The sequence below is a fragment of the Crocodylus porosus genome, unplaced genomic scaffold, assembly GCF_001723895.1.
Source record: "Crocodylus porosus isolate Cpor-Errol unplaced genomic scaffold, CroPor_comp1, whole genome shotgun sequence".
In the NCBI taxonomy this organism is placed as follows: Eukaryota; Metazoa; Chordata; order Crocodylia; family Crocodylidae; genus Crocodylus; species Crocodylus porosus.
In genome coordinates, this window is record NW_017728923.1 from 5,263,460 (window position 1) to 5,276,263 (window position 12,804).

A 12,804-nucleotide genomic window follows, 5' to 3' on the forward strand; every position below is an offset into this window, starting at 1 on the left:
TCTGTTAACATGGAATGGGAGGAGGATGCCTGTTTTGCTTTGCAGAGGTCCTGTCATTGACATCTATGTCTAGCACTGGTGAAGAGCACTGACCTGTTCATCATGGTAAATGTGCAGGGCTTTGCCAGTGTGTTGTCAGCTGGAAGCAGAGTGCTGAGAGCCCTGCCATAACATGGGCAGATCTCGCCTGGATAAAGTGGGGGTTCCCCTTCTCTAAGTTGAAAAGGGGCCACTGGAGAAGAAGGCATATGCATGGTGGAGCCATTGGTACAGGATTCTTGTGGTTAGCAGTACTTGGGAACTGATTGGCTGGTGGGGGTGCTGGGGAATTGCAGCCTTGGTCCCCCCCCCCCTCCCCACTTTACTCCCCCACCTGACAGGAGCATTATTTAGAGAGTTCCCAGCACTCTGCAGCCCTACATGCCCATCCAGAACATCTTAGTATCTGGGGTGCCCATATGGCATGCCTGGGCATGCTTCCTGAGAGCCCCGCTGGGCTGGGTGTGGGCAGGAGAGTACTGGATGGTGCAGCTGTTCCTTTGGAGCAGGCTGCTGTTTCATGAACTGCAGCAGTGTAGTGAACAGGTACAATGCTGAGAGGATCTGCCAGCTCTCCTCCCACCCAACCCTGCTTTGGTATGTGGCACACGGGGGAGTGCAGGGGTGACTGTGACAACATTGGTGTGTTGTGGGACAAGGAGACACTGTCCCTTCAGGGTTGTTGCACTTGTGATCAGGCTTGGCAGCCGTGCCTCTCCTCCCTCCCTCCCCAGCATGTGCAGAGCTCCTGTGTGTTGTGTTGGACTGTCCCAGAGGCATCAGTTTCTTTTAATAGGGATTTTTTTCTCTTTATTCTAGGCCTGGATCGGGGATATCCGAGCTGGCACCACTGTCTCCTATGGGAACCAGATCAAGGCCAGCTGCCACTTGATAGCATTTAATGCAGATTCAGCAGGTAAGGCTGTTGGAGGAGGTTGCCTTGGGTGTGTGTGTAATGCAGGCAGTGGGCATGCTGACCCTGGAGCTGACATTAGGCCACTAAGTGAGATTGGTGACCTGTTATGCAAGGTGCTGTACACACACAGCTAGCTTCTGTCCTGAAGAGATTCCAGTTTAATAGACCAGAGATGTAAAGAGTGGGAGAAGGGAGAGATCATTCCCGTGTTAGAGGGTGTGTGAGGCCCTGAGGAATGAAATGATTTGCCCCACACTCCAGAGGAGGTCTGTGGCTGACCTGGGAGTGGATCACAGACCTCTTAACCATGTTGATACAGGTGCATATCAGACATGTGAGCATCTTATGCCTGCAGAGCTTCTCACAAGCCACTCATTTTGTATAGTGTCTGGCCTAGCAGGATGTCTGCAGCACTTCCCTTTGGCCTTCCCATAGTCAGCGGTTAAAAAAGGCAGTGGGTTTAGGCTGCCCTCTGGTGACCTAGGGGTCCTGCCCTGTGCCAAAAGACATGTAGGGCTGCTAGCATCCATTTGTTTGTTCTGGCAGCAGGATACTTGCTGATACTCTCATACAGCCCAGACTCCTGCTTGTTGTTGCCTGGGCTCCTACCACTGTCTTACTCCACCTACACACACACCTCTTGCTAACAGACTGTACCACATTTGACTATAAATATTCCCTATTCCTTAGCTGAAAAGGCCCTCGTGAAAGAGCAGTCCCAGGGTGAGTGACACTGTTGCAGAGTCAGAGAAAGGGTTTGGCTTGATTCTTTAAACCTGCTCCTGTTTGGGTGAAGTCAGATTTTATTTGCTGTAAATTTCCTGGCAGGGAGTTTTACCGAGGCAGCTGTCTCAGAGCTAGCTCAGCAGTGGGAGTTGTTTCACACTCTAGTGGAGCCCTCTTTTCTCACCAGACATGCTTTGTAGCCCTTAACATGTCCCAGGGTATTTTTGCTAGAGCACTAAAGAATGCCAGATGCTGTCTAAAAGGTCTATGGGATCTTCCAAGCTGATTACACAATGCAGCAGACAAAAGGTGAAAGTGGGGGCAGGGAGCCTGCAGGTGACAGTAAGATCATTAGATATTCAGTGTTCATGACCTCCATTAAGGCCCATCTGAAAGGTGGCTCCTCTGCAGTCCCACACATGTGGAGGATTGGTTCAGCACAGAGTCGCATGGATGCAAGCCATGTACGAAGTGTCATTCTCACATGGTTGCTCTGGGTCTTCTCTTGCTAGCTTCCCCCATTCAGACACTGACCCCGCCTGCACGGCTGAGCTCCTGGGACCTACTGAGACTGGCTTGAGGTGTCTTCCTGGTACTGAGCAGAAGCTGAACATGGGCTCAGTCTTTACTGGACAATAGGCGAAAAAAGAACACAGCTGAATTGTGCTACATGGACCAAGATGACCCGCATTTACTTGTGTCTTCCTGATAACTCTCTGCTTCAGACATGACCAGTACAAAACAAACGGCTCACCTTGCTTCTCTTAGCCAGTTGTGACGCATTTAGCCAATGCCTTGCTCAGCCTCAACAGGAGACTGCAGATGCTTACCCCAGATCCTCAAGGCTTCACCTGTGACTTTTTGTAGGAGATGTTGGCCATTATGAGGCAAACATGAGATTTGCATTTGGCCATTCTGTGGGCCTGTAACCTGAATTATATGGGAGAATGGAACACCCGACTGACTTGGTATCAGAAGCATTTTAGTTTCCAACCTCCTGCCTGGCCAGGTATCAAATACTAGTGGTGTGTAGTGTAGGGCAGTTCCAGTTGATAGGAGCTGGCATGACCAGTTAGGGCTGGCTCTTTTGGGATGGACAGTGGGCAACTTATAACCTAATATTGTGTTTCCTCCTGCAAGGTGTGTTAGGTATCGTGTCCCTGGACTGCCAAGATGGAGGCAAGAGAGCTGTGTCTCAGCTGCACTGCCATTCAGGTGAGCTGGGTACTCACCCAAACTTATTAGCTTGGTGTATTCACAACACGTCTTACTCCAGGATCCAAGTATCCAGTGTTAAATTCCATGGTTCTCAGCATCAGTAAAGAGCTATGCTCTAATCGGCTTGGAACATGGCAGGAGGGTCGCATGTTGATGCGGGACACTGCTAACTCTTGTGTGTCACCCATCGGAGGACCTCCAGCTTGTCATAGTATTTCCCATTTGTGCTGCACTGGGTTCTTTTAAGGATTTGTAGCTATGTGGTATTTTGAATGTGTGTCAACCTTTGAATGCATGGGACCCTCACCAGGGGCTTTCAAGGGTGGCAGGGGATGCCATGCAGTGTTATGCCTGTTAGATGTGTAACTGTGTTTGACAAGATAAGCCCAGAGGTTTCAACTAGAAATCAACAGTATTAAAACCATTCTGACCTGATGTGCTCTTTTTGAGTTCTTTGCAACAGAATAATTGCTCTGTCATTTTTCTGCAATTGGGGGGCGGGGAGTGAAAATGAAGAAAACTAGCATTTTCTAAGAGGTGCCTAGAGTCTCAAAAAGGTTGAGACACACTGGCTAAGGAATCTGATGGGACTAACTACCACATCCCATTAGCTTGCAGTGGGACTGTTGCATGTAACTGGTCCTTTGAGTAGGGGGTCATGTCTCGATCCTGGTAAGTCTCTTTAACAGGCCCCTTTTACTTTTCTTACTGTGTGTTTATTAAATTGCTCTTTGTAAATACAACCGCACCAGCCACACAACATACTTTAGCAAGGTGAACTGAAGAAAGGGGAAAGTTACTGGGGGGGACAACATTCTAGACTTATATTAAAAAGCATGGCACAGAAAGGCTGTCTCAAGGTAGGGCTAGCAAACAGTAGAAATGTAGATGGCAGAGACCAGCTCAAAAGGGAATGGGTGTAGAAATAAATTAGTGTGTTGGGAGGGGGTTGTTGAATGCCAAGGGGAAAATCCAAGAAAAAATGTATCAAGTGGGTGGTGACAGCATTTTAGGGAGCAGAATTTTGACAGAAACATGGACAGTGAATGATCTAACTAGTCTTGTGACTAAACAAGCTATTGCTTGAAAAGGGCAGATGCTAGTGTGGAAGATTGGAGGCAGTCACAGTAGTATACCTGGGAAGGACCTGGGGTCTGCAAGTCCACTGGCAGCATTGACTGTTCAGAAAGTGTCAACACTGGTGTTCACTACATCCAGGCTCAGTGCAGGGTCAGGAGGGAGGTGAGGAATGTGCACGTCATGCTAAGTGTATTGCCTACCTCCCTTCAAGGTGCCTCATTCATATGTGGCAGGAACAGCATCATAACCCTGGCAAAGGTGTTGGTGCCTTCTGAGATGGAGATGGAGGGCCCATCTCCCGACACCCTTGGCATGGGCTCCTTGATGCCTTCGTCTTGTCTTGTCTTTGCTTGTGGTATGCATAGGCATGCTTCACATGGCAGGGTTTTTGTTCAGTTGCTAGGGCTTGTGTAGATGTCTGTGTCCCCGTGGCAAAGGCCAAGCTGAGAAAGTTGAGTTGCGTAGCAGGGGAGATGGGGCTTCATCTGCAAAGAAGCTAACAGTTTCAATCTGTAACTAAAAAGCAATCAGTCAGTGACCCAGGTCTATCTTCAGGATTGCCAGTCTAGGTGGCATAGGGATAGATGATGTTGGTCTGTTGTTAAACATGCTGCTTCCAGATGTGCCACTAAAGCTTCTTGTCCTTGGTTATTGTGTGCATCTCTTGCCTCAGTCAGCAGTTACTTCTCGCTTCCTAAAATTCTGTTTGGCCTCTTTCCTGGGAGGCATAAATCTTGGAGTCTGTCCAGCTAGTCTGAGAGGCTTTCCTAAGAGGATTATCATTATCAAAGCCTCAGTTTGAACAAGCCCCATGCCTTCCTGTGATCCTAGTGACCCTTCACACGATCCAGGGGGAAGGTCACTTTGTACTTTCTCCAAGAATGGACTAGTTTTCTCTCTCATTCTTTGCCAGTTTAGTGGGGCTGTATGGGTTTGTGTCCCTTTTTTGGGTCTCCCCTAGGAGCAGCATGTGGCTCTTTAGGGCCTTACAGCTGGGGAAGGTTCTTCTCTTAACGAAAGGACCAAATCTTGGTCTGTTTAGTACAAACATTTCTTACCAAAACTAGGTTGGCAGCATCTCCTTACTGGATCTCTCTTCATTGTGAAGGAGATGGAAATGGAAGGTAGTCCCTGCCTTGTCCCATTGGTTTGTGGTCATGGATCACTTTTGACAGTGGACTCACATTTCCCCTGTGGGCCTGAAGGCCCCTCAGTCCCATTCAAACCCAGGTTGTCCCACCTTTCTTTTTTGAGCTGTCTGCAGCAGGTGTTCAGCTTGTGATGCGGTGCATGCCTGCTCATATGCTTGTATAGAAGTGACCCAAGCTGCTTTTTCATAAAAGGGTCTTGGGTCATATGCATCTGATGTTGCTGTAGGTGCATGCTGCTTGCAGCCTGACTCTCTTCTCTGGGTGCAGGGCAGGTGCAGCTTTTCCCTGTACTGGCACCCTGTCTTGATCTGGCTCTCCTAACCTGCAAGGCCCAGCGCTGCTGAAAGACAGCAGGGAAGTTTGACAGCTTTTCTGAGAGGGCTGATAAGGGGCAAGGTTATGAGAGAGACTCCTATAGACTTAGAATGGGACAACCTCTCCCCCACGCCCCAGCCCAGGCTCATTTCACAGACTGCCCAACAGCCATTGGCTGGCAGCAAACTTAAGTGACAAATGACCTTATCTGGATTTGACCTGGTGACTTGGAAAGGAGCTTTCCTCTCCTATGCTCATCCATGCTTGCTGTCACATCTGTAGCTTGGCTGTAGGAAGTGGGCTTCTGACTATGAGCGGCTGGCTAGAAAGGAGGCATTTGTAACCCAATATCCTGGCAAGTGATATGCTAGGAAAGAAAGCAAGTGCAGATGTGCCACATCCTGGGCTGTCGGTGCAATCCCTGTGGAGTGTGCTGGCGTGTCTGAGAGCAGTCTGTTTGCTGGGGCTGGGGAAGGATTTTTTTTAGGGCAAACATCCAGCAGATAACTTCCTCCAGCGTGCAGATTATTTTTTGTCTTCCGGCCTTGGATCTTGTGTGTGAATGGAGAAGTAAGCAGTGACCTACTTTCTTGAGCATGCCAGATGCATCAGAGGGGCTGTTAGTCATGGTGCCAGCCTCTGTCTCACAGGTCCCTGCCAACAGAGTTACAAGGAGCACCTCATTTGCAGACAAACAGAGCCAGGGAATCACAAAGGGGATTTTGTTCCCAGCAGAATTGCTCACCCAAGCAGGGCTTCAAACGCCAGCATTATGTACCAACACAGATGCCTCTCTGCATGCTGTGCCCACTACTGTCTGGGCAGGCTGCTGGTTGGCTCAGCCTTATTTACTGCATTGTCAAGTCCCTGCAGATGTTCACTCTAATTGCTCCCCTCAATTAGCCAGACATCCCATTGCCTTTCTTTTTAGGAGAGCTGCAGTGGGGAAAACAAATTGGACTCATGCCTGTTGTTCACTGCTTTATGGTGATTACAGGAGGCTTGAAGTGTGTTGAGGGAAGGGGTTAGCTCTGGTCAGTGTTTAAAAACTCAGAGTGTTGTCTTTCTTGTCTGTCCTGGTGACTGTTAGGGCGGTGGGTCTGGACAGACTTTCAGCCTTCCATGAGGGATTTGAATACTTTTTACAAAGGGCTTTTTATACCAGCTATCCTAGGCATTTGACTTCAGCGCTGCCTCAAAAGGTTTTAAACCCATCCACAGGGAGAAGCAGAGTGGGCAGCATGTCTGCTCAGTGTCCCTTGTCAGACCTAAAGACAGCACTCCCCTGTCCATAGGCAGATCAGTACTTGGAGAAACTCCCTGCAGTGGGTTAGCAGTTGGTTGAAATGCCAGAGAGCATCTTTCTTCTCCTGAAGTGGCTCTACTTGAGGGTCCAACCTTCTGGCTGCTCATGGGAACCGAACCTGTAACCCCCTGGAGGACTGCCCTGGGTGGTCTTCTCTACCAGGGTGTGTCTGCTTGTGTAAGCACAGCTTCTTGAGGCGTAGGGTTGGAGGGAGAGGGGGTGATAAGGCCCTGGTAGGCCAGAGTGAGGGGATAGTTGTGCTGCAGCAAGTGCATCCTTTCAGGGAGCCAGGAATTAAACTACTTCTCTTCCCTTCAGATACGGTGACAGACTTTGACTTCTCTCCATTTGACCAGTTGTTACTGGCAACAGGCTCTGCTGATAAGACGGTGAGTGTACAGTGAAGTGGTAACTGAGAGGACTGCATGTAGTGAGATCACTTGACTGGAGGAGCTGTCCTGCCCCCCTTGTCCCAGGGTTAGCTCTTGATACTGCCAGCTGGTTCCTGGGAGTCTGTTTATGTAGATTGTCAGTGCCTTCACAGGTAACTCGGGAGGGGCACTGAGGGGAGTTCAGGCTGAGGTCTGGAGTGAAGGTGGGGGCAGGGTGTGGTCTGGAGCTGATGTCTGGAGCAGAAGGATGCCAGGGGCCATGAAGATGAAATGGGCTCCCTGCTTTGGAGGGAGGTGCAGTTAACATGTACTCAGGTTGCTCAGCTGGATGCAGTCCCGGTGTTTGCATGGAGTACAGCAAAGGGACAGATGATGGGAATTGAGAGCTGCTGCCAGCTTCAAGTCATGGTGTTTAGAGGGGTCATCAAAGGAGTCTCTGGAGCAGGGGAAGGCAGAAAAGTGGGTTATCCCAAGCTTGAAGGATGTCTGTGAGCTTTGTGCACATGTTGGGAAGGGAAGGACATGTAGCAGAGGAAACAGCTTGACCTGCCACTCAGCTTGGTCTCCCTAAGTTCAATGAGGCCCCTGAGCCCAATTCACTTGAAATGGCCCTGCTGAGCTACCTGTGGCTCTGTCTGGGGGCACAAAGGCCTAAGAAATGAATGGCAAGACGCAACCTACCAACTGGATGTGGCAGGAGAGCTCAGGTATGTGGCTGCTGCACCTGAGCACTGAGAGCTCCATGTGAGCCTGGGGTGAGTGGCAGATGCAACTTCACGCTTGTGACATGGAGATGGGAGACCAGAGTGTAGGCAGAGGGTTTCCTAAAGGCTCTTGGGGATCACTCTTGTGCATCTTGGCCTGCAGGTGAAAGTGTGGTGTCTGTCTGAAAATGGCCAGGACTTGCCTGCCAGTGCAGGGGTGATCCTGGGGCCTGAGGGGTGCCAAGTGGACATGCTCCAGTTCCACTCCACTGCAGATGGTGTGCTGGCAAGCGGAGCTGGTAGGAGAGTGAAGATCTGGGATGTGGCCCAGCAGCAGTCCCTGACAGGTAGGCAGAGTCATTCTGGCTCAGGGGAATGTTGTCTTGTGGGCTGAGCATGGCATCTCCTGCCTGAATACACAAGCAAATATCTGCTGAACTGCACAAACTTCTGCCAGTTTACTGCCTTAGCAACTTTTCAGGAGTTTGCCCCTTCCTTTGTTTGTGGGTGTTGTCTTTTTCTGAAGGACCTTATTGCTGCCAAAAGTTATTCATAGGCAGTCCTGGAGGGTATGGGAAGTCAAAAATTCAATATTCTGCCACTGCCTTTTGCTGTAGTTCAGGCAGAAGATTTTGACTGGGGTGTGCTGATGCTCTGGAGAGGTAGTCTCAATGACAGGGGCTGTGCTTGCCCCCTCAGGTACAGACTGAGGGTGGGGGCAGACAGCTGAAAGAGCAGGGCGCAGCAGGGTGAATTTCTGTCCCTGCTGCCTTCATCTGGAACCAGCTAGTTTCTAGCTTAGCAGTTCTCAGACAGGGTTCTGCTAAATTCATAAAAGTTATGGAGGTGTGCCTTGGCGGAAAAGGTTGAGAAGCACAGGTCTAGACCGTCTTGGGTCTGGGATGTGTTTTTTCTGGTAGCGCCTGAGCATGAGTGTGCTGCACAAATTGCTTCCCCCTTCCTCTTCCTTCTAAGCTGCCTGATGATGGATGTTTAGGCTTAAGGTTCCAAGGAGAGCCAAAAAAAGAAAATGGAACCAAACCTCTGCTGCCTCCCTTCAGGTCACTGTATATACCACTGTCATCGCAGCCCTACCTATCGGTTACTCCCTTTTAAATGCCTCCAGTAACACTGGATGAGGAAGCCACTGCCGTCATTGCTGTGGGTAGTATGAGGGCCTACCAACTTGTTTCTGTTCCACTCTGCAGGTTTGTTAGACCTGTCACCTTGCCTGAATAGCCAGACTTTCTCCTCGGCCTGGTACTGAATTCCTTCTCAGACTTCCTGTGAGCAACAGTGATCCTGTTCCAGAAAGCCAAAAGCATGTTATGAATTCCTTATTAAAAGACCCATTGCAGAGGATTGGCAATGAGCTATGGAAACTTTGTCCTTCAGAAAGTATGAGTCCAGCTCAAGGGCATGCAGTCAGAATGGCTGAATTTCAGAGCACTTCCACATGTTGGTGTTCTTGGAACTTGGTTCAAATTGGCTTAAATTGTTTGGTTTGGAAAACCTTCAGAAATATTCTGGTTTTGTATGCAAGCTGGGATTTGTTGTAGTGAAAGTGAAATCTGAGCTCAGTCTGGAGAACTTTTTCCTTCAAGTCCAGCAATATTTTCCATTCTGGAAAACTAAATTGCTTGGATGGAAAACAAGTTGGTACATGTTTTGATGCAAAATTTACTCATTTGTGGGAAATGCTGAGATTTGATAAATTTCTGGACTTTGAAGTGGTTTGTAATGAAGTTGTGTATTTCTCACAGAAGGAAGGCCCTTCATCCTTAACTAGTTGAAAGCTGTTCCCACTTAGCTGTCTGTCCCCTTGTTCTTCCTCTAGAATTGGAATCTCATGGTGACCAGCTCCAGAGTTTGGCCTGGAAACAAGATGGTGCCCTCCTTGGCACTTCCTGTAAGGTGAGTAGAGCAGGTGTTTCCTGTGGTGGGTGAGCTGGAGGGCAGGCAGGGGAGAAATCCTGAATGTGCTTTCCTGAACGGATGTATTTAGGTAGGTGTTGCACTCACCCACGTGACAAAGTTTAACTAAACCCCTGCAGAATGAGAATGTCTAAAAATATATTTCCTTCCCTGTGCTGGATTTATCTTCTGCTGGAGCTTAAACTGCCACATTTCTGCCTTGAGCAGGTGTGGGCTGTACTTAGTAACTCTATGGAGAACTTGAGTGCAGCCTGCTCTGATTTATGCAGTATATTCCTAGGGACTGTAACCTCCATGGAGAAAGGGAGTACCAGACTGGACACCCACCTGATGGGGTGGCTTTAGGGATAGGGCTCCCCCTTACATACGAGAGCTGATGGCAGAGGCTTTGGGAGTTCATTGTTCAGAAAGGCAGTGGGGAGGTTGCCAAACACCTCTTGCGACAAGTGCCCTCCTCTCTCCTTTCTCACATGCCATTCCCTGCAAAGTTCATCCCCCAAGATCATGAGGCTGGAATTCCAACAGTATGGGCTTTATCCACAAGAGCAGGATATGCAGACCATTTGCTATCTGCACTCCAGCTGTCTTCAGTTCCTGGCTGAAATTGCTCACTGTGCTCCTAAAGAGCCCGGTGCCTCTCCCATGAGCATATGATAAAAGCAGCTCATGGTGTTTTCCATTCTTGTCATCCCTGTTCCTCAGGGAGCTCAAACTAGAGCTTAATCATTGTGTCCCCACACTGGGGAGAAGGCCCACTCCAAAGACTTTCACTGTTCTTGCCTCCCCTGGAAAATCACTTAATACTGAAGGCCTGATGGCTTGTGGGCACTAAAGACCCACAAGAAACTGATGCTCTCTGTAGCAGTTAGGCTGGCTACCCTGGGGCCCTACTCGCATACCATCACCAGGAATTATCCTGCTTCCTTCAGTTCCCCCTGCAGCGTCAGTTGGTTGTGGTATTTGTGAACTGTCCTTGACTGCCATGTTCTGTGCTGTTGTACACAAGAAGCTGCTGCATTTCATTGATGGGTTCTTATGTGTTTACAAACTATTTCAGGTTCCTTCAGGATGAAAAGCTGTGTGTAAACAGTAGATATGGTTTCCCTGTGGTTACATAAACTTGCTTGTTGTGGAGTTTTGAGAGGTTGGCCTGTGTCCTGGAGGCCAGTTTGAAATCTGAAATTCTGTTTCCAAAGAACAGTGTAGATCTTCTCCAAGAGGCTTTCAAAAGCAGATGGAGTTTGGGGATGGGAAATTACCCTTGTGGAGGTCCAGGTTATGCTCCTTCCCTGTAGCCATAACCCTGCAGACAACTGCATGATATAGGAAGTGTCCCTTTGCCCCAAGGGAACAGTTTATCTCCAGCAGGAGTTTACTTTCTTGGCTTATCTGTAGGAGAAATTCCCCAAGTATCTCTGCAGGTGAGGGAAGAGGGAGGTGGGAGGGCTTCACCCGTTCTTTCACCTTCCATGTTGCCCAGCCGTGACTTGTCAAATGTTTGTGTGGGCAAAGGTTGTGAGAGCAGAGCTTGACTTAGGGTTTGTTGCCAACCTTGACCATTTTCAAGGGTCTTAGGACAAGCTGCAGAACTGTGGCTAAGCAGAAGGCCCCCAAACTTGTTTCTGAGTGACTGTGGTTTGAACCTTTGCAGATGTGACAACTAACTTGGTCAGCAAAGTGAAAGAAGCCATCAAACAATTAAACAAAGCACAAGGCCTGAAAGGAGATGTATTAGATGTTATTTTGCTGTCATACATACATTTTTGTTAAGATGCTTAGATTAATTTGTAAAAACAAGAACAGCCTTGTCAAAGAAGACCATAAACTAAGGTAAAGAAGAAACAGGTTAGTGTTGAGCAGCACTCCACAGTGGGGAAGGAAAGGAGATAAGAAATCCTCCCTCTTTCTGTCCCAAGTATATAAATCCCAACTAACTGACACCTTCCAAGTTCATAAGAGTTTTGGTTTAGTCCAGTTCCAAAAGTTTCAGTAAAACAAAGAAACTTTCAATTGGCAATTTAAAATGAATCCGAGATTATTTATTAGAATTAGAATCAGCCATGTATAAGTACTGGATATAGACTGGAGGGAAATTTAGAGAACTCAGCAAAATTAAGAAGACCTGCTGCTAATCTGTGTGTCATTCTCCTCCCAGGCTAGATAGACTTTGGGATAAACAATTAGGTATGTTTTCATGTTTTAAAGTGCAAACAAATAAAATGTTGGGCTGTAAACCTGTTTCTATCTATTATTAGTACTCTGCCCCCAAGATTACCTGTAATCTGGGTAACAGACTTCACTATCTGAGTGCCATGCCATGCTGTGGAGGAGGAGAACTCTGTGCAATGCTCTTGGCTGCTTGCCTAGGTACCACTCTAGTCCTCTGGCAGGAGCTCTAGAACTTGATCAGCCCCAGATTAAGGCTGGAAACAAGATCTAGCTGTGACATGCTTGGCAGCTCTCAAGAGGACAGCACCACAGTTGATAACAGGCATTTCCCCTGCTAGCCATGCCACTTGCCAGCTAGGGATTCCATTCATAGTACTGTCCCATTGTGCAAAAGTTCATCATAGCTGGAGTCTTGCGGCTTTCATCTCCTGGATATTTTTAAGATGCTACCGCTTACCAGACCCAGCCTTTGTCTGACAGCTGTGCATTTACTAGCTTCATAATAGATATTTAGAAATTCAGTTGTCAGACTAGGTTTGTAGTGCAGTCAGTAAAGGCAACTCAGGATTTTCTCTGTTGCTTTGTTTCTCTCTCTGAATTTGAACAAGGAAATCTATTAGGCACATTCTCAAGGTGTCGAAGTCCCAGGGAACAGGGCCTCTTTGCAACATGGAAACGGAGCTTCTTGACCTAGAGCTTTGGCTCCACCACGATCCGCTGGCTGGGAAATTGGCTTCGTGGTCGGACCCAGAGGGTTGTGATTTGATGGCAGTCGCTCATCGTGGTGCCCTGTGACCAGTGGGGTCCCTCAAGGCTCTGTCCTGGGACCCATACTGTTCAACATCTTCATTAA

General features: G+C 48.4%; 1 protein-coding gene across 1 annotated transcript in view; it reads left to right on the plus strand.

The window, feature by feature from the left end:
* Positions 1 to 252: 252 nt before the first annotated feature.
* The window catches only part of CORO7 (coronin 7), a 195,211-nt gene continuing 182,659 nt past the window's right edge, over positions 253 to 12,804 (plus strand). Inside the window, exons 1-6 of the mRNA XM_019540157.1 lie at positions 253 to 267; positions 859 to 955; positions 2,822 to 2,896; positions 7,070 to 7,140; positions 8,011 to 8,194; positions 9,685 to 9,761. Coding sequence (XP_019395702.1) covers positions 253 to 267; positions 859 to 955; positions 2,822 to 2,896; positions 7,070 to 7,140; positions 8,011 to 8,194; positions 9,685 to 9,761 — 519 coding nt within the window. The remainder of the gene's footprint in view (positions 268 to 858; positions 956 to 2,821; positions 2,897 to 7,069; positions 7,141 to 8,010; positions 8,195 to 9,684; positions 9,762 to 12,804) is intronic.